The sequence below is a fragment of the Kogia breviceps genome, chromosome 3, assembly GCF_026419965.1.
Source record: "Kogia breviceps isolate mKogBre1 chromosome 3, mKogBre1 haplotype 1, whole genome shotgun sequence".
Lineage (NCBI taxonomy): Eukaryota > Metazoa > Chordata > Mammalia > Artiodactyla > Physeteridae > Kogia > Kogia breviceps.
This window is the reverse complement of record NC_081312.1, coordinates 170,131,444-170,151,840: the sequence shown is the minus strand read 5'-3', so window position 1 is coordinate 170,151,840 and position 20,397 is coordinate 170,131,444. Positions and strand designations below refer to the sequence as shown.

Here is a 20,397-nt window from a genome sequence, read left to right as displayed (position 1 = left end):
TTTAAAGCTATATACTATATATATATATTCAGTATATATATATTTCATTAAAAGCTACTTTCTTTTGATGATAAATTAGACAAGTAGTTACCTGAACAAATTATAAATTCATTGTATCATAATGCTCAATGGAATTTAACTGACCATTTCTTAAATGTTAGAAGAATGTTGTTTATCTATAACTAAAAATATATGAAAGACTGGAGAAAATCAAAACCTGGACTTTCTTCCTGTCTGATCTCCACTCTTCCTCTTAAATAATTTAGTTGGATGGATGCCAGAGAGGAGAACAACTCCATGAGTTCTGTGTATTTCAGACAGTTCTGAATATCAGATGTTTTCAAGTGTTTTGAGCTTTTTCAGAGTATTGCCTCATGAAGGAGGAGCCCCTTACCAATATAGCATAGAGAATTAAGGGTAACTTGGGAATGAGAGGCTTTGGTAATAAATAGATCCAGAGTATATTCTTCCTATGTGGGATTATTAAAAATGAATCTTGAAATTCTCTAATTTTTCTTTTCTTTTTCTGTTAAGTTGCTATAGCCCAAGGTGGAACAATCCAGATTTCTAACCCAGGATCTGATGGTGTTCAGGGACTGCAGGCATTAACAATGACAAATTCAGGAGCTCCTCCGCCAGGTGCTACAATTGTACAGTACGCAGCACAGTCAGCAGATGGCACACAGCAGTTCTTTGTCCCAGGCAGCCAGGTGGTGGTTCAAGGTATATGTCATTCATCTAATACATGTAGAATACCCAGGGGTTACTATAGCACTCCATTTAGTGGTGATTTCATAGTTTTCTGAAAAATACAGGAGGTACATTTTCGGGGGAGGGAGGGAGGACTTAAAAAGGCTTGGAGAAGAAATATTTTAGTATATTAAACAATAAGTTAAATAAATTATACAATTTTCAATTTTTAACAGATTTTATTGGCTCTAAAGAAAAGTTAAATTCAGAGTAGCATAATGGAAAAAAGGAGTTGAAAACATGAATGAAGTTTTTAATTAAGTAAATATTCTTCATTTGGGGGTTAGAAATGTACTGAGTATGTTTTTAGTACCTAGTGTAGGAAGATTTAAGTATCCAGTCCTTGAGGCACTGAATTTGGGTTTTTCCCCAGTTGTTACACTCAAGTCTGCTTTCTAGACATCTCATTTCAAAACAAATGCTGATTTTGTTCTTTCTTTAGACCATTCTTAGTATATTTGAATTCTGAGGTACCTCTTCTCTTAATGAAAGCTGAGTAGCGAAATAAAGCAGTTGGGATGTAGCCCTAAGTTTTTAGGGTAACCTAAGATTTCAGTTAAAATTGAATTATACATTATTTTAATTTCATTCAGTTGTGCTCAGATAACTATAATATGTTCAATACAACTTTCAAAAATCCTGTGTTTTGGTTTAATTCTATTCCCCTTGGTCTATTTGCACTAATTTCAAAGGAAGTAATATCAGTTCTTTTAGTTTGAAAGTCTTGCAAGTATAGAAAAAAGCAGATTATAATTGATGAATCTCTTGATAATTAGCTTTACTCTTAGGTATTATATGGACTATAATAAAAGTGTATGAAGAGCCAAAGTGGTGACATTTATGGAGTAAAAAAAAAAAATCCATAGTACTTACCCAGTGCTTTAATGTTTTCTTTTAAATATAAATTTAAAGTACCCATTCTTTTTCTTTTTCCCCAGTACTCATGAACCCTGTATGTCTAAATGAAAAATCATAAAGAATGCTCATTTCTTCCAATTTTATTTTTTTTATATGGAAAATCTACTAAAAACTACTGATACTTTAAGAAGGAGAGTTTTTAAAAATGTTTTGTGTTTTGCATCGATAATACATACATAAGTTTTATACTTTGGGGTTTTTTTTTTTTTTTTTTGCGGTATGCGGGCCTCTCACTGTTGTGGCCTCTCCCGTTGCGGAGCACAGGCTCCGGACGCGCAGGCCTAGCGGCCATGGCTCACGGGCTTAGTTGCTCCGCGGCATGTGGGATCTTCCCGGACCAGGGCACGAACCCGTGTCTCCTGCATCGGCAGGCGGATTCTCAACCACTGCGCCACCAGGGAAGCCCACTTTGGGGGTTTTAAGAACTCTTTTTCTTCCATAAGTCACAAAGATATTTTTCTGCATTGATTCTCTTAGCTTTACAGTTTTACGTTTCATATTATGTCCTTAATCTACCTGCGGTCCACCTCTGTGTATATAGTGTTGAATGGGAACCCATTTTTATTTTTTCTCCGCATATGGAGCCAGTTTTCCCTGCTAACGGTTTGTCCTTTCCCCGTTGATTTATGGGCATTCTTTTTTTTTTTTTTCGTGGTACGCGGGCCTCTCACTGTTGTGGCCTCTCCCGTTGCGGAGCACAGGGTCCGGACACGCAGGCTCAGCGGCCATGGCTCACGGGCCCAGCCGCTGAGCGGCATGTGGGATCCTCCCAGATCGGGGCACAAACCCGTGTCCTCTGCATCAGCAGGCGGATTCTCAACCACTGTGCCACCAGGGAAGCCCTATGGGCATTCTTAACCGTGCAGTAAGTAGGCCTCATGCAGCCCCGATCTGTCTCAGCATTCTCTGTTCTGCGTGCCAGCACCACGCTAGTTTTGTTGTCACAGAACAAGTGCCCCTTTTTTGCCTTTTAAACTTTTTTTAGCGCCGTTTTAGCTTTTGTGAACTATTGTTCTCTCATATGCATTTGGAATAAGTTTGAGTTCCCAAATAATAATAATGTAATAGAATAATAAAACCAATGATGCGATTACATTGAATTTATACATTAATTTAGGGAGAACTGAAGTCTTTTTTTATTGTGGTGTAATTGACACATAACAGTTTATTAGTTTCAGGTGTACGACATAATGACTTGATATTTGTATAGTCACAATAAGTGATCACCACAATAAGTCTAGTTAACATCCTTAACCATATATAGTTATAAATTTTTTTCTTATGATGAAGACTTTTAAGATTTACTCTTAGCACCTTTCAAATATGCAACACAGTATTGTTTACTGTGGTCACCATGCTATACATTATTACATCCCTGGGACTTATTTATTTTATATCTGGAAGTTTGTACCTTTTGACACCCCTTTCACCCTTTTTGCTCACCCCTCATTCCAAACCTTTGGCAACCACCAATCTGTTCTCTGTGTCTATGCATTTGGGATTTTTTGTTTGTTTATATTCCACATATAAGTGATATCATACAGTACTTGTCTTTCTTGACAGATTTCATTTAACATAATGCTGGTCTCAGGGTCCATCTATGTTGTCACAAACGGCGGAATTTCCTTCTTTTTTATAGCTGATTAAAATTGCATTGTATAATATATACACCACATCTTTATCCATTCATCTGTCGATAGACACACTTAAATTGTTTCCACGTTTTGGCTATTGTAAATATTGCTGCAGTGAACGTGGAGGTGTAGATATCTTTTTGAGTTAGTGTTTTTATTTTCTTCAGATAAATACCCAGAAGTGGGATTGCTGGATCATATGGTAGTTCTATTTTTTATTTTTTGAGGACCCTCCATACTGTTTTCCATAGTGGCTGCACCAATTTACATTCCCACCAACAGAGCAGAGAATGTCTTCACTTAACCAGATCTTAACTTCTTTTAACAGTTTAAAATTTTCTCCATGGGGGTCTCTCATACTTTTTGTTCAGTTAGTTCTTAAATGTTTAACCCATTAGGGTTTTGTTTCTTGGGGTTTTGTTTGTTTGTTTTGCTATTATGAGTGGTAGCTTTCTGTTACATTTTCTGGTTGTTCCTGGTATAGAGAAATATTGATCTTTTGAAGTTTACCTTTTATCTATGAACCTTTCTAAACTCTTAATTACTTCTAATAATATGCTGAATCTTGGTGAATCTCCCTGTGATACTACATGAATGTTTGGGTCAAATACAAGTAAGATGTTTGTTTTTTCCTTTCCAATCTTTATTCCTCTTGTTCTTTTTCCTTGCCTTTTCTTTTCCTTGCCTTTTCTCTTCACCTTCTCCATCTTAAAAATAATGGTGGACAGGGGTTCTAGTTTTTTGTTAAACATAGAAGGGTCTGTGAGTGTTCTTGTCTTACTCTGTCCACCTTCCATCCTGTCATCCCCTTGAGAGGTCACAGCAGTTTCTCTGTGAGTCTCTGCCCTCACCCTGATCGATCCCTCCACAGCATTTAGCACTACCGACCCCTGCTTCCTTCACTTCCTGGATGCTTGTACCCCTCTTCCAGTCGCCTCTGCCCAGCTTGTAGGTGCTGGTGGTGGTACTCGGGCTGCATCCCGCACCCTCTTCCACCTGGCTTGATTGCCCTCCCTGGATGGCCTCATCCCCGCCCATGGCACACATCTCCGACGCCAGAAGTCCAAAACCCCACATCCATTTTTCCCACCCCGGTTCTCCTTTTGTTACCTTATTTCAGTAACTCTCCGTCCTGTTGCTTCATGCAGAGACCTGGGTGTCACCCACCCCTCACTCTCCCACCCCTTGTCCATCCATTCTTCTCCCTGTAGCACACGTCTCTTCAGTCCTCTCCAACCCTACCGTCATAGTCCTCGTTCCGGCTGCCATCCCCTCTGACCTGTGTTAGTGTTACCGTGATCCCTAGTCCCTGCCAGCTGGCTGCCTGGAAGCTGGTAGCTGTGGAACAGCATCCTGATTTTCCTAATCATGCCAGACACAGAAGCTCCCTTTTTGGCCTGGTTTTTGGGGAGTTGCTCCTGAAAGTTTAGCTAGGCTCCCTTTGTTGATGCCTCCCAATGATTCTGGGAGCTACTAATATCTCTTAAAAACAAAGTCTCTGCCTCCAGCATTTCCCTTTCCCCATTGTGCGCTCACTTCTACACTTAGGGGTGGGGCTTCTGAAATTCATATGCGTGTAATTGCATCACTTTCCTGCTCAGAATCCTTCAGTGAATGCCTGTTACTTGTTAGACAAAGTCAGAATCCCTAACAAAGACCATACCTCTGTTTAATCCAGGCTTTACTTCCGTTCCTAGGCTTCTCCCTCAACTTCTCCCTCTATTGTGCAGAATTTCTTTCATTTCCTGTGATATGCCATGGCCCCTCTCTGCTCTAGGGGCCTCATGCAGAGCCTTGTGCCCTGACAGGAACACCTCCACAATCATGTGCGTTATCCAGTTTTCATGTGGGATAGCACTTCCTTAGGAAGCCTTCCTCTACCTTCCATATCTGGCTGGTGTGACCCCTGCACCTTCTTAGGGCATGTGTCCCACCATATTGTGACTCTCTGTGTCCTGCCCACCTAGTGATTTCTGTTTGGACAGGGATCTTTAGTCCCTAGCACAGTCCCTAGCTTATGATAAATGTTCAATAACCATTTAGTGAATGACAGTGAAATACATTCCCTCTGTGAAAATGTTACTATTCCTGTGTGCTGATTAACCAAGTTTATCTGGTCCAGGGAGGGGATTTATTAAAACAGTACCAATAGCAGTAGTCAGCCAAGCAGCCAACCCCCCCTTCTTCCTTTCCTTCCTTTACCCTTTTTTACCTCTAATAGTTATTGAGCACTTAAGAGCCAATTTAAAGAAATGTGGGGTTTTTGATTTTTTTATTTATTTGTTTTTGGCTGCATTGGGTCTTCATTGCTGTGCGCAGGCTCTCTTTAGTTGCGGCGAGAGGGGGCTACTCTTCGTTGCAGTGCGCGGGCTTCTCGTTGCGGTGGCTTCTCGTTGTGGAGCACGGGCTCGAGGCGCGTGAGCTTCGGTAGTTGAAGCATGCGGGCTCAGCAGTTGTGGTATGCAGGCCCTAGAGCGTGTGGGCTTCAGTAGTTGTGGCTCGCCGGCTCTAGAGCGCAGGCTCAGTAGTTGTGGCACACGGGCTTAGTTGCTCTGCGGCATGTGGGATCTTTCCAGACCAGGGCATGAACCCGTGTCCCCTGCATTGGCAGGTGGATTCTTAACCACTGTGCCACCAGGGAAATCCGTAAAGAAATGTTGAGATTAAAATCAATTTGAACTTTCTCAAGTATGAAATAAAGTTGACTAGTAGTCTTGGAACCAAGCCCTTAGGTGTGGCTGGGATGGAAAAGATCCTTCATGGACTCTCCATTGGTCCCCAGACTTTTTTACTTAGCCAGGATGTCTTCAGTTTATGTGCCCTGGAGAATTACTGGAAACATGGATCCTCCCTCATGTTTCGCCTCCTAAGCCTCTGAATGTGAAGTTCCTGCCTTACTAGAGGTACTTCACTGAATAAGGCAAGAATGTGGTGGAATGCCCTTTCACTGACATAAGAATGGTTTGGATCCTAATCATACAGGGAATGGGCTTTGTGAACCCATTGATCAAGATACAAGATCAGTGACATGTCACTTATTTTTGTGCAGTAGAGATGTAGATCATTTTTTCCCCTGGGCTGTGTGGTCTATTCTACGGTTGAACATGTGCCACTCTTTGGTCTAACTTTGTAATCGTTAAATTTCCAATAGTGATCCAGCTCTTCATGTGCTGAACCTTAATTAAGTGATCCAAATGAAATTGGATATATTTTTTAAATTTTATGAATAGTAACTGTGATTTATTTATGAATTTTTTTTAAATCACAAAATTCTTTCAAGGGATTTTAATTGAGCAAAATAGTGCATTAGATTGAGCCACATGAAATTGTTGTTTTTGTGGCCCCAAAATGTTAAATATCAGCAAATTCATGTGGTTCCATAATTTTTATGGAGGAATGCTATATAATACTTACTGCTTTTGGCACAGTGAATTTTTAAAATTTCAGTATGTATGCCCTTCAAGTGAAATTAGCAAATTCTATGTCATCTTAGAAACAGCTGGATTTTATGTCATTGTAGCAAATAAAAATGTGTCAAGTAAACTAAGGTGGCTGGGTATTTCTTGGTGAATTTAGAAGTATCTGAAATACACTTCTGTGTGTTTCATAGCGTTTTTCTGGGTTGATTGTCAATTGTTGTTTTTTAATCTGTGTTTTTTCTCCTGTGAGTTATGAAAAATATATAAGCTTTATGCCTACTTTGGTTACTTCGAAACCTTGGACAGAACAATAATTTAAAAGTAGCCCCATAAGAAATAGCCATGTAACTTTTAATGCTAATGAGATGTATTTTTTGCCAGAGCCCAACTCGATTTTTATGTAAAAATGAGAGAAACAAGAACATTGAGATGATTTATTACAGGAAGGGTTTTTATAGGGTTTGGTTTCAGTGAGCTCGTCTGTGACAAAGCAAATTGATGGCAGTGATAGGCTAGTGAGGTCATTGTGATGTCAGTACTCCTACTTACCCTGCACATGCTTGCTGGTTTGGAACACTTTATGTGGTCCTGTGATAGGGGAAGCAAGACAGTTCTGTATGCAGAAGCCCATCATGGCTGTAACTGGAGATGAAACAGGTAAGAATTTTAAAGAGGGATTGAAATTCTGCAAGATTGTTCTTGAAGTTTAGAAAAATTATTTAGGAACCTCTGAGTTTCAAAAAGTATTAACTTTCTAGTAGCTGAGGAGTAAGACGTTCCTTCTAATCTGTAACCGAATATACTCGGCACTCTGTGAAGGCATCTGAGTGTAACCGCTTCTTTGCTCAGTACTGTGCTGCTTCCTTGACCAAGGCTGTATTCTCTCTCTCTCTCTCTCTCTCTCTCTCTCTCTCTCTCTCTCTCTCTCTCTCTCGCTCTCTCTCTCTCTCTCTCTCGCTCTCTCTCTCTCTCTCTCTCTCTCTCTCTCGTTCTCTCGCGCTCTCTCCCTCCCTCCTTCCCTCTCTCTCTCTCCATTTGCTCTACTAAAATAAGCTGTTGATTCATCTGCAACCTGTTGCAGATCCAGTGCAGCTGCAAGTCAAACACACATTCTGTTCAGAGTGGTTAAAAAAAAAAAAAAGTAAGCTTCCGATTTTCTTGCTGTGTTCAAATGTAGCTGCAAGACAGAATAGGAAGCACAGCGCGTCAGGGGTGTTTGTGAGCCTGCCGTTCCTTCCGTCCTGTTTAAAATGGTCTGCTTCTCAGCTAACCGGGTTCAAAGGGCCGACGTCATTACATTTCCTGGAATCGGTGCGGCGGGCAGTGGAAAGTTAAACTGCAGGCAAGCACACGCTGACGTCAGCCCGAGTCACGCTGTGATTGACTCAGTTCTTTCCGCCCGGCCGCGCGCAGGTGGGGGCTGCCACCCTCTCCGCCGGGGCCCGTAGACCCCTAGGAGGTCCCGTGAGCCTCGCCTTTACGTTCCGCTCGAGGTAAGTGTGTGCCTGGCGGGGCCGAGCGGCCTGCGCAGGCGCCTGGCGGGGCCGGAGTGCCCGCTAGCGCCGGGTCTGGGGAGTGCGCATCTTTCCGTGCCGACCCGCACCCACCCGCCCCACCTGCAGTTCTTCCTGGGGGTGGTGCCCTCAGTTACAGGTAATGCTGGTGACTTAGTTACCGGCAGTTGACTGCCAGCCCGGTGCTAAGCTCGCAGTTGAATTCCTGAAGAGTGGGTGACTGTAAACAGCGTCACCACACCTTAGCTCTTCACTTAGTGGGTCTCGGCTGTCTTCCGGATAGGAACATTCCTTTGTCTTGAGCAAGCAAAGCCTGTGTTAAATTGTTTTTCTCAAAGAAGTTTTCGTGAGGTTTTAGAGGCTATAGAATGCAGAAGCCCTCAGATAACAGATTTATTGTAAGATATAGATGAACTTAAAATAATCTCAGATACTGCATGTCATATGATTCTTAGAACCAAAAGGCATTTTTGTACATACATGTATTTTCTAAAAATTATTAGTTGGTTTATATCTTTATTTTAAAAAAATTTTTTTAAACATCTCTTGGAGTATAATTGCTGTACAATGGTGTGTTAGTTTCTGCTTTGTAACAAAGTGAATCAGTTATTCATATACGTATGTCCCCATATCTCTTCCCTCTTGTGTCTCCCTCCCTCCCACCCTTATATCTTTCTTTACTAAGCCTTTAATTCCAATTTTCATGTCCAAATATGAGAGAGAATTATAACAAAAAATAAATGATTTGAGAATACCAAGAATATATTTAAATATTAAATTTAAAGTAAAAATTTACATAAATGTTTAACCATTGCTTGAAAATAAATAAACACTTTTATGCGTTTATGTTTACAGAGTGAACATACCACTATCCTTGAAAATATTCTTTTTCACAGTTTTACCCATAATGCTTATACATGATTTACCCATTCTAGTTTAAATTTTTCAGAATGCTGAAATTTTTTAAATGTCACTTTTTTCGCAAGACCTCATTGTGCCTTTGGAAATCATTATTTTTGGAAATCTGGTCAGTTCTCACGGAATCAATTCTATTTAAAATGCTATATGAAAATGAAAAGCATATTTTATTTGCTTTTTCGAGGAGCCCAAAGAGCACAGGATTTAAGGGGCCTTTTGAAGGTGTAGTAGAGCAGCTTTGGGGCCCACCTTTGGAGTCCCAGTTCCGCCCCCTCCCTGTGTGGACTGCGAACCAAGTGGATTGAGCTAGATATTTGACTTGCAAACTTTTTGACTGTGACCCACATTTTACAGCATGATGCCATAGACCTTGTGTGTGTGTGTGTGTGTGTGTTTGTGTGTGTGTGTATTTATATAAAACAAGTACATTTATATAAAACAAGTTTCGAAAAGAGTGCTTATCCTTATTCTATGTGATGTACTTATACTTGTCTTTTCCATTCTTTTTTTAATGCTATTCTTGACCCATGAAATTAATTACTGAATTACTCATGGTCTACAACTTATAGTTTGAAAAGCTGATCTGGACCAAAATCAGGCTCCAAAATAATGACTGGCCTGGTAAAGGTTTTAGGAGCATTTGCTTATAGGATCATGGAATCGAATGTGAAAGTGAATATCTATGGTTTATAGAATTATATTATTGATTCTGTTAGGTATAGTTTAAAGTTTTATTAGAAATAGTTCTTGGCTTTATTCATAAGCTGATTATGTTTAGGAACCTAATTCCATACCCTTTAGTCTCCAAGTCTAAAAAACTCTGATGAATTATATTTAGCCTGGATTTCTGAATTGTTAAAAAACAAACATTACAACTTATTCAAATTTGGAAAACAGTATCTTAGTTAATATTTGATGCATGAGAATAAGGATGTATTTCACCTTTGTGAAAAGAGGCTGCGGGAAAAGGTTTTTATTTGGAAATTGTCACCTAAAGGAACGTTTTGGATCAAGTTATAACAGCTTCTCGAAGTTGGTAGCAAAGCAAGTTATAATCATGTTGGAAATGAAAACAAGTCACTCATCTACCTTAAGTTTCCATAAAACGCCAAACCTGTGTGGAAGGTATACTGCAATTGCCACTGTGTTATTTCCTCACTGTTTCTGAAAAATTTTTAATGAAATATAGTTTGGGATAATTGTTTCACTTTGTCCAGTTTTATATGCCTATATGAATATGTTGCCTAATAAAATAATTATGAGAATGCTTTGCATTTACGTAAACTTTGAAATTAAAAAAATCACTTATGGGATGAGTGTTATCAAAGAAGCTGTCAGATCATGAGAGACCCACAGGAAGCAGTAATATGGGTTAAAGGATCAGGGCAAAGCCTCAATGAAACCATGTTTAAATACCCAAGAGGAGAAACACTTTCCATGCATTCTCACTGAGGCACTTAGCGCAGATATTGTTACACTCATTTGCATGTAACTGAACAGGGATCGGAGTGGGTAAAGGCTCTCCTAGTTCACAAAGCTAGCAAGTGGTGAACCCGGCTGGGTTTTCAGACTCCTTATCTGGTTCTGTTCACACCATATTACATTGCTCCTCAAAATCCACCTGACATTGGTAAATTAACGCTACAGTTAGATGAGTTATAATAGCATACTACACACTGCTTATAAAACATGCAAAATGAAGTTAGCATCATGTTAAGTAGTCAAAATGGATGTTTTTCTAGAATATTTATTATTACTCTCATAGGACAATAGAGCATATATTTGCTATTATAGAGAACTTTAAATTTCAATATTCATAATTTCATCTTTTTACATAGACTTTTTTTGGTCACTTTAATAAGAGTTTCTCTTAAACAACTCAGGAAGGTCCCTTATTTGTGTAACTTAAAATAAAAAATAGTACTGGCTTAATACCGCATGGGCTGTCTGTTACAGTAATTGTAGCAGATTTGAAAATGTTCAGTACTTAGTTACATTTATATAGGATTTCATTTTCTTGGAAAAAGTGGAGCAGTGGAGGAGGGAAAGTTTTTGACGGTGTGAGACATCAGGCGAGGACAAGCCTGATTTGGGCATTTTGAGTACTGTTGCGGTGGCGGGGAGGAGAGGATCAAAAGGAAAAGTGAAGATGTCCTTGGTTCGCTGGAGCCAGGGGGAGAAGCCCCTGCTAACAAGTACGGCTCCTAAGTCACATCCATTGCTTGTTACTTCAGTGTGTTTGGGATTAGTGACGCAGAGCAAAATGACATATGAAGGGAGGAGCTGCACGTAGAGAAATGTTTCTGTTCAGCTGATGTGCTTGCTCAGAGATCTCAATAAACCAATAAGCAAGTAATAGCACCATCATTTGGGGTGTTGATAAAATTGTTTCACTTTGGAAGCTATCAAGGTAGGCATTTGGCTGAGTTTCTTTCTTGGTTAGGAAGAAACAAACACCTTTTACTTGTGAGGTTTTCAGTTTTCTTATTACCAGTCTGATGAGATTGTATCGTGTTTTTTTGTGATCCTCCATCTTCGAGGTTCTCTTTTAAATGATTATGCACAATAAAAAGAACATTTTATATTATCTTTTAATGATTTATTCTCTAAAGGGATATAATAAAATATAGTAGAAATTTTAAAAGTTTTTAAGGGGCATATTTTTTAAACAAAATAAGGAATAAGAGCCATACGTTTCAGTCATTCTATTACCCAGGTTTGTTGGAAGGGAAACTCCAGGGGAAAATATGGTTGTTATATGTCTTTTAATTATACAGTATAAGGATAATGTGGAACATTGTCTTTCAGAACTTAAGGAAGGGAAGAGGAAGGGAACTAACATTTGATGAAAGCCTACCATGTGCCAGGCACTGTGCTAGACACTTTGACATACATTACAGGGTTTATTGTGAGTATTAAATGAGATCATGTATCCCCATTTTACAGATGAGGAAACTGAACTTGCCCCAAGGCACATGGCTGGTAAGTGGCACAACTGGACTAGAACCCAGACTCCAAATCCCATGCTTTTTCTGCTGTACCGTGTTTAAAGCTTGCAAAGAGAGGTATGAAGTTACTGACCAGAGTTGAGAGTCCTAGGAATTTTCTTTCCCATGAAATATTGACACTAAACCTAAACATTTGTTTTTCTCATGGCAGGAGTTAGATGGTTGGAATCACACTGTAATTACAACTCCTCTGCTTCTAAAATGCCAGGGTAGATAAGTAATATTTAAGGGAAGACTTAAGAAATAATGCCTTTTATCAAGAAAGGCCAGTTTGAATAAATACATGGCATCTTATTGGGCTTTCCATGGCTTAGTGTTAAAGACTTAGCTATAATAACAATAGCTAATTACAGTCTTATAATAATAAGATTGCTTATTTTAAACATTCTAAATGGCAGTAGGCTTTTGCAAAACCTTGAGAAGTTCAAAATTTACTTTGTGGTGCACATGTAAGCTCACAAAGCACCCATTGTAGGCTGAGGACTGTGCTAGAGTCGGGTAAAAAAGATATCCCTGACTTGCCTTTAAAGTTTGCTGCCTTAGAATAAAATTAGTGTATAAATATCTTTTTCTTATTCTTCTTCAGTCATGAGTTTGAAGCCCCCACTGATGGCCCATTTATTTTCAGAAATAATTTATACAGTGAAATTCTAGTGTAAAAAATAATTTGGACACTTTCAGTAGTTAAGATGGAGCAGGAATTGGCCTTTATAAGAGTACAGGGATCAGAATGTGTCATCGAAGAATGTGGCATGATTCTCTGAACTGTGACCCTCAGGAGCTAACCTGCTTCAAATCACCGCTGCATCCATAACACTGGAAACTAAAGCTAAGATAAAAACTTTTTGATACCTTGTTTCAAAAATGAAACTTTTTTTTTTTTAAATGAAACTTTTTGACATTTGGATTTCCTCAAAACAAGAGATTCTCTTTGCCCATATCTTATTAACATGCTTGCTAACGTGATCGTATTTGAATATATGGAATTCATCCACTGATACTTATTCAGTGACCATTAGAATAGTACCATCATATAGATTCATTGGGATATTACAGAAATTTATACTAATTCCTGTTTCTGGCTTGAACTAATGAGCTGCAAACTGATTTTTGTTGAAGGAGATAAAATGAATATATACTGTGTCTGAAAAATTGTAATAAAACCCAGTTTGTTAGCTAACATCCAGAACGAACACATCCAAATCTATCATTCCCTTTCAAGTTATCATTTTAAAGCGATATGTTTTCCTGAGCTATTGCTCAAAATTAAGAATACTTGTTTTGAAAGTGCCATTGTTCTTCATGGTGCCAAGTTCGGTCCTTGGAGGGTAGTTTGAGCTTTTGGAAATAGGTACAAGTTTAGAACCATTTCTGGTTTTAAGACCAGAGAATGAACTTTATTTTTCACCTGCAAAGTATTCCTGCCCACCCCCACTTTTTCCTTTTTTGAAAAAATGGTTACTCAAGCGCTCTGCTCTAACTTACAGTACAAAAAATAGCAGATACACACAAAACTCGAACAAGCACAGCAAACCTCTCTGTACCTTTCTGTTCATCGTATTGCACTCTTTGTGAGCAGTGTTTGGCAAGAGCAACCCTAGACCAAGGTCTGCACCCCTGCTGCCTGCAAATGTCAGCACGATGACACACGGACTTCTTATTCATGGCTGGCCATTGTTCCAATTTTAGAAAGCCTCTGTCGCCTCCAGCGGGTTCCATTGTTTAACCTTTATTATCCCATAACCACCTTGCCTCGATGTGGATAAAGAGAAAAGGAGAGAACCGTGTTGTTCTGTGCACCGTTCTAGCTCCTCTGGCAATATGATTAAAATATTTTTAAAAATCTTTAGTAAGTTAACAGTTTACAACTGATTTTGAAAGTTATCTTCTTAAATATTTCAAAATTTTCTGCGACACCTAATGAGACATTTGTGTGTGCAGTATTTTAAATAGTCATGAAAACAAATTTAGGATTTTTCCCAAGTTTATTAATAGAGATTTTGCTGGTGATCATTATATCTATCACAGTTACTGTTTATCACCATTGTTTATTAAATTATATATAGAAGGAAGAACCTTATAAATGGTATTTTTGTAAACCTTATGAAGAAGACCTTGAGTGATCTTCACCCAAAGCCATATTTTTATTCTTTCACCTAACTCTTGAGCCCTAGAGGGAAAAAACCTGGCGTTTATCCAAAAGAAGCACATAGATCACTTTTCGATTCACATTTTAAACTGCTTGGCTATTTTCAGTGATAATATTCTACTTAAGAGAAAAAAGTCTTTGTCTCCCTTTGGGTAAAATTTTGTTTCTTATTCAATAGGTATAATACATTTTAATGACATACAGCAGTGATGCATTTCATATTTTGATTGGCATTTGGATCAGACCAATTTTTATAGGATTTGATAACTTTTTTTAACCTTTTTCTTGCATTTAGCTTTGAGAGAGCATGTATTTTGTAATATCTCATCAAAACGTCAAATTAAGTCTGGACCTTATGTTCTCAAAGTTGACACATTGGTGGTAGAAACATATTTCATCACTTAAATCCATCTGTCCTTCCTAGGAACCTGTGTTTATTGCAGTAGATAGACAAATTTTGAAATTAAATTATTACACTTTGAGGACTTACTTTTAGTATTCAGTCTGAATACTAAATAAATATTTAAATCTGTCATTTAACTGTCATTATACTATAATTAGAAAATGTGTTTTAAAAAATGAATACTTAGAAAGGTATTATTATTATCCCAAGAAACCTAAGAAAGACAAAACTAATCCTTCCCTAGAGAAACTAGTTTTATTTTATTTTTTATTTTTTGCTGTACGCGGGCCTCTCTGTTGTGGCCTCTCCCGTCGCGGAGCACAGGCTCCGGACGCGCAGGCTCAGCGGCCACGGCTCACGGGCCCAGCCGCTCCGCGGCACGTGGGATCTTCCCAGACCGGGGCACGAACCCGCGTCCCCTGCGTCGGCAGGCGGACTCTCAACCACTGCGCCACCAGGGAAGCCCGAGAAAACAGTTTTAAGTAGGGCTTTCCTGTTTCTTATTTTGTCCTTGTTTTTAAGCTGAAAATACAGTAAGCTAGTATTTTCCTTCCAGTACCTCAGTCATCACCTGTTAATAAGACTTGCACTTAAAGACATTCAGGAACTGTTTCAGGCATGCTGCAGGGTTTAGGAAAATCTCTTAGCTGGGGTATTCAGAGGATGGAGATGTTCTTAATTAAAATGTTTGCAGTGGTGTGCTAGGGCCAGCTCCCACTCATTTGCTGGAGCCAATTATTAAGTTTTCAGGATTTTTATGAATTGGTTGCAAAAACAGCCATTATTAAAAACTAAAGACATAAATACATATATATTTAACAAATTACATTAAAAACAACATTAATAAATCCTTAAAACTCATCATTTCTAATAATTGTATCTATGCTCTTGAGGTTATTTACATCTATTTTGTCTGTATGGTGTGCTACTTACTGTTGTATGCTTTTCCAACTCTACATTTAGTGAAGTCATATCAGTAGCTTGAAATTGGCCATGGTGAAAGTATTTACATCATGGGAATGATAAACACTACGGACCAGGGATTTTTTTCCCCCCTAGAGAGCTGGTGGTTAAATATTTATCAGCACACCACTGATTTTAGGCTAAATGAACTATCAGTTGAAAAGCCTCTCTTCTTTAGCCTTTGATGAAAACCTTTCAATTAAATGTGTAGAGCATGCTGAGTATCATTGTTCCAAATGCTGAAGGGATCTTTGATACCTAAAATTTCTAGAATGCTCAGAATAGTCATCTTAAACATTAGCAGGCTCACCTCTTAAAACATGTAAAAAGAAGTATGTTATTTCCAGGTCAACTTTATGTAAACTATCAAGTCATAAGTTGTTTATATAACGTGTGATATTTTGTTTCATTGCAGCCACCACTGGTGACATGCCGACTTACCAGATCCGAGCTCCGTCTACTGCTTTGCCTCAGGGAGTAGTGATGGCTGCCTCGCCGGGAAGCCTGCACAGTCCCCAGCAACTAGCAGAGGAAGCCACACGCAAACGAGAGCTGAGGCTAATGAAAAATAGGTAAGATGTTTCACTAGAAACCGCATGCACTTAGGGGACATATCATTTATTACTGTGGGGCTTTTAAAAAATTAACTTTTCCTCAGCTATTTCTCCCAAGTTACATGTTGTGTGGTGGCATTTTATGTGGCCTTGTGCTCTGCATGTGCTGATAAGTAAGTCTTCTAGTCAGAGTTCCAGGCATGAAACTGTTCCATCAGCAGGTGGTACATCCTCATGTGTTTTAGGGTAATGTCTAAAAGATACATTCATTTTTTTAAATGATAATGGAAGGACTTTATTACAAATAAAGATTCATTTTGTACTTGGTATTTACTTAGTGAAGTAGGTGATAAGTATAATTTTTAGCTTCTTTGTGAGCAAAATAAATCTGAGTGTGAGTTCAGAATTTTCTAAGTCGTTTACATGTAGTTTTCTTTTATCTATCTTGTAACTTTGTTTTTTCTCTATTATACCCAAGTACAATCTATTCCAAAAAATTCTAGCTGGGGACAAGTACAAAGCAAGAGGAAGAATTAAAATTACCCACAGCCCCACCGCATAAAGATGCCTCCTATCATACATACGCTTCCAGTTCCCTCTCATTTTCTCACGCGTTCTTGCACATTTCATTGGCTAGAAATAATCAAGAGGGTCCCTAGGTACACGGGATTCTGAGAAGGGTCTATTTTAGCTTCCAAATTTCAGTTTCAGAGCAGGACAATAGAAAAGCAGATGATAAATGGCTCTTCGGTTGCTCAGTGTCTGCTGAGCAAGTTTTCAGTGCTTGTTTCTACCATTTTTTTAACTTGCACATAGCTTTCACATGAGAGTAGGTCTGGTTATTCTCCTTTACTTTACAGATGAGGAACTGAGGTTCAGAGAGGTCAGGTAACAAGCTGATGTAGATCACACAGCCCATACTGGACAGAACCTGGAACTGCAGTCAGGCCATCTTTCCCCAGAGCCCACACTGCACTAACACTGGGTCACCTCAAAGAGACCCCGGTGTCAGCTGCTGATTTAGCTTTATGGAGAGTATGTAGGATTTACTTAGTAATGTCAAAGACCTCTTATACATTCTCGCAGCTAAATTCTTTGGCTGGCATTCATAATAGATACTTAATTGTATTTCTGCCAATCCAGCTACAGTTGTTATTTCTTTAACAACCTTGTCAGCTTTTTCTCTTTGCCATGTACTTCCTCTCCATGCTAAGGGTATATCCAGACAAATGCAAGGCCTGAAAATGGAGCTAACTATTAATAGAAGAAACAGGTGTTTTCCTTAGTCAAGACTACTTAGGAATGTACCACCTACTGGCGTGGCCATACAAAGCTTTGTGCCTGGAACATTTTGACTCTGGTAACATGCATGCTGGCGTATGAGACACAAAGTATCCATACTACAGGAAATAGCACAGCTTGGTAAATTAAACTTGAAACATTCGATATCCCACGACACTGCTATTGGACATTTAAAATTTCATTTAGTAGTAACTTGTTTTGTAAAATGACTATCTTCCTTCCAGACCTAGAATTTAATATAATGATTTAATCACAAAAACCTCGGTATTCAGAAATGTATTTTAGTTTCTTTGTGGAAGAGTTGAATTGTGTTCCCAAACTGGCAAATGTATAAGTGTGCTTGGATTTATTCTTGGCGTTGCTGTGTGCATCATTTAGATTAAATTCATCTGTGTTTATCAGATTGTGTTCACTTTGACACTGTTAATTTTTCTGTTAACCAGTTGAGAAGTCTGAGAACTTTTCAAGTTCACACGGTGATGGCTTTGTTCTTGGCTGGGAAGGAGGGCTCGATCTTTTCCTGCAGTTCGTTGGGATTTCAAGGGCTCTCTTCTGCTGACCCTTGCTCCCCACAGAGAAAACACAGATAACCAGTTGTTAGTGAGCATCAACTATGCTAAAAATAAAACAGAATTGGCCACATGTGTTGCATGTGTCACTCCTAGTCCAGAATTGCAGCAGTGCTAACTGGCATTACAGTAACTGGCGATTAGACGTTCAACACAACTTTTGCTTCTATATATTTGAATTACCTGTTTCAATGTAGGCTTTTTGATGTGATGGGTACCCCAAAGGCAGTTATTCTCAAAGGAACACTCCAAAGTAAAGCTGTTATCAGAGGGTTTATTCTCTAGACGAGTTAAATGACGTAGTAGCCACCCCCTCCCACCCTGAAAAGAAGGAGAAAGAAAGAAAATGTTGGCTGTGTCCATTGTTTTTTGGCTGGGTTATGTGTGAAAATGACTAACTCAGCTCCTCTGTTTGTTTGTGTGTGTTGCTTTGGCTGCTGGTCTGGCCTTTCTCTGGGCGTGTCTGCAGTGCTTTAAATCCTGGTTAGCAGATGCATCTCTCGCATCCTTTCCATGATTTCAGTTGTGGTGTTCTCACATTTCTGGGTTTAAGTTATCTGAATTACTGAGGGTTGTATTCTGTACCCTCTCTTCTCTCCTTCCTTAGTTTTCAGAAGCAGAGTCCCTTCCATTTTGGTTTATGAAAATGTGCATGATTCGTTTATTATTCTTATCCATGTTGTTTTCTAGCCTACAAACTGTTGGCTTGCAGTCATGATTGATCTTGTTTTACTGAGATTTAGTCTTGAAGAATTAAAATCTCCAGTGCTGACACTGGTTTCTAAGGATTAATTTTTCTAATCATTTTTGATCAAGTAAAGTTAACTCATTGTGATGGAATATGTGGCTTTTGGTAGACAAAAATAATTAAGAGAATTGAAAAGATCTATCAATGTTTTTGTAGAAATTCCACTTGGGGATGTGGTCCTATCGTTTTGGTTACTGAAAATCTTGCTGGTCACTGTGACCATGGGACGTGTGCCCTAAGAAAACACCACTTACAACGGATGCCGGGCGAATTGTTGTGCTCTGCCGTCATTCCTGCTGTCTTAGGGTAACCTCCCACCGAGGCACGTGCTCGGTTACAACTGTTGTGCGGCTCCGTGCAGACATCCCCAAGGACTGACCGGCGGTTGAGTCTGGGGCAGAAGCTCACGAGCCACTCTGGATTGTGCTGAGAGGTTGTTCCTGTTGTCATTTGCCTTGTGTTGGTTCCAGGGAAGCTGCCCGGGAGTGTCGCAGGAAGAAGAAAGAATATGTCAAATGTCTTGAAAACCGTGTGGCTGTGCTTGAAAACCAGAACAAGACTCTCATTGAGGAACTCAAGGCCCTCAAAGATCTTTACTGCCGTAAAGCAGAGTGACTGCCTTTGACTTGGGCCTTGTTTGCCCAGAGCTCTAATCAAGGCAGGAGATGCAGCAGTCTTACTAATTGCCATGTGGACTTGTGGAAGGGACGCTTGTGACCCTTCAGAACCCAGTTTGGCTTAGGGTTTGGAATCACATTGGGAATGTTGTCCCAGGATTTGGAACGCCACGATCACATTTACCAAGCTTACTTCAGCCTCCCTGTCAGTAGCATGCATGTAAAAAAAAATGTTTTGTTTTTGCCCTTTTGCTTCTACTCTCTTATAGGGAAGCTGCTAAAGAATGTCGACGTCGAAAGAAAGAATATGTCAAATGTCTGGAGAGTCGAGTTGCAGTGCTGGAAGTTCAGAACAAGAAGCTCATAGAGGAACTGGAAACCTTGAAAGACATTTGCTCTCCTAAAACAGATTAGTAGAAATATTTAACTATGAACTGATTGCAATATGTACAGTTGCTTTTGAAGGCAATACAATATAAAGCCAGAAAGAATTATGACTTTTTTTTCCCTTTATCATTCATCGTATTTTCTAATCTCTAACATTCCCAAACTGCTTCACTGTACATAGTTAACTCTTAGCTGTAACTTCAATTTTTTAAAAGAGGCAAACTGTAAAGAAAAAAAAAAAAAAAAGTACGTAACAAATTCTTAAAATGCAACATTTGTAAGGCTTGTTCCAGTGCCACATATCTGCAGTTCCCGATCTCTGTGTCATGAACAGTGTCCTATGCAATAAAAAATCTTTGCAGGTCTTTAAAAATCATTTTAGGAAAGGATGATCAAAGATAATGCATCCAGCAGTACAATAAAAGTAAACCACAAAAAATACCTCAGGAAAGAACTGAAAGAAAGAATTGAAAGAATCTAATGACATGCCTATGTGAAAATAATAGCCTATAAATGAATTTATGGCATTTGCAGATTTTTATAT

The 20,397-nt window shown here is 39.0% G+C and overlaps 1 protein-coding gene across 14 annotated transcripts in view; it reads left to right on the top strand.

Moving 5' to 3' along the window:
• Positions 1-19,963, top strand: part of CREM (cAMP responsive element modulator) — a 63,820-nt gene extending 43,857 nt beyond the window's left edge. For 3 of the 14 annotated variants that reach the window (XM_067030312.1, XM_067030309.1, XM_067030313.1), the window contains 2 exons: positions 16,092-16,248; positions 19,320-19,963. In XM_067030312.1, coding sequence (XP_066886413.1) covers positions 16,092-16,248; positions 19,320-19,464 — 302 coding nt within the window. In that variant the 3' untranslated portion in view covers positions 19,465-19,963. Of the gene's footprint in view, positions 1-534; positions 724-7,260; positions 7,379-8,134; positions 8,215-8,275; positions 8,375-12,099; positions 12,136-16,091; positions 16,249-19,319 lie in introns of those variants that run through there. The other 11 variants (XM_059059604.2, XM_067030310.1, XM_067030314.1 and 8 more) reach the window with 10 other exon arrangements.
• The last annotated feature ends 434 nt before the right edge of the window (positions 19,964-20,397 follow it).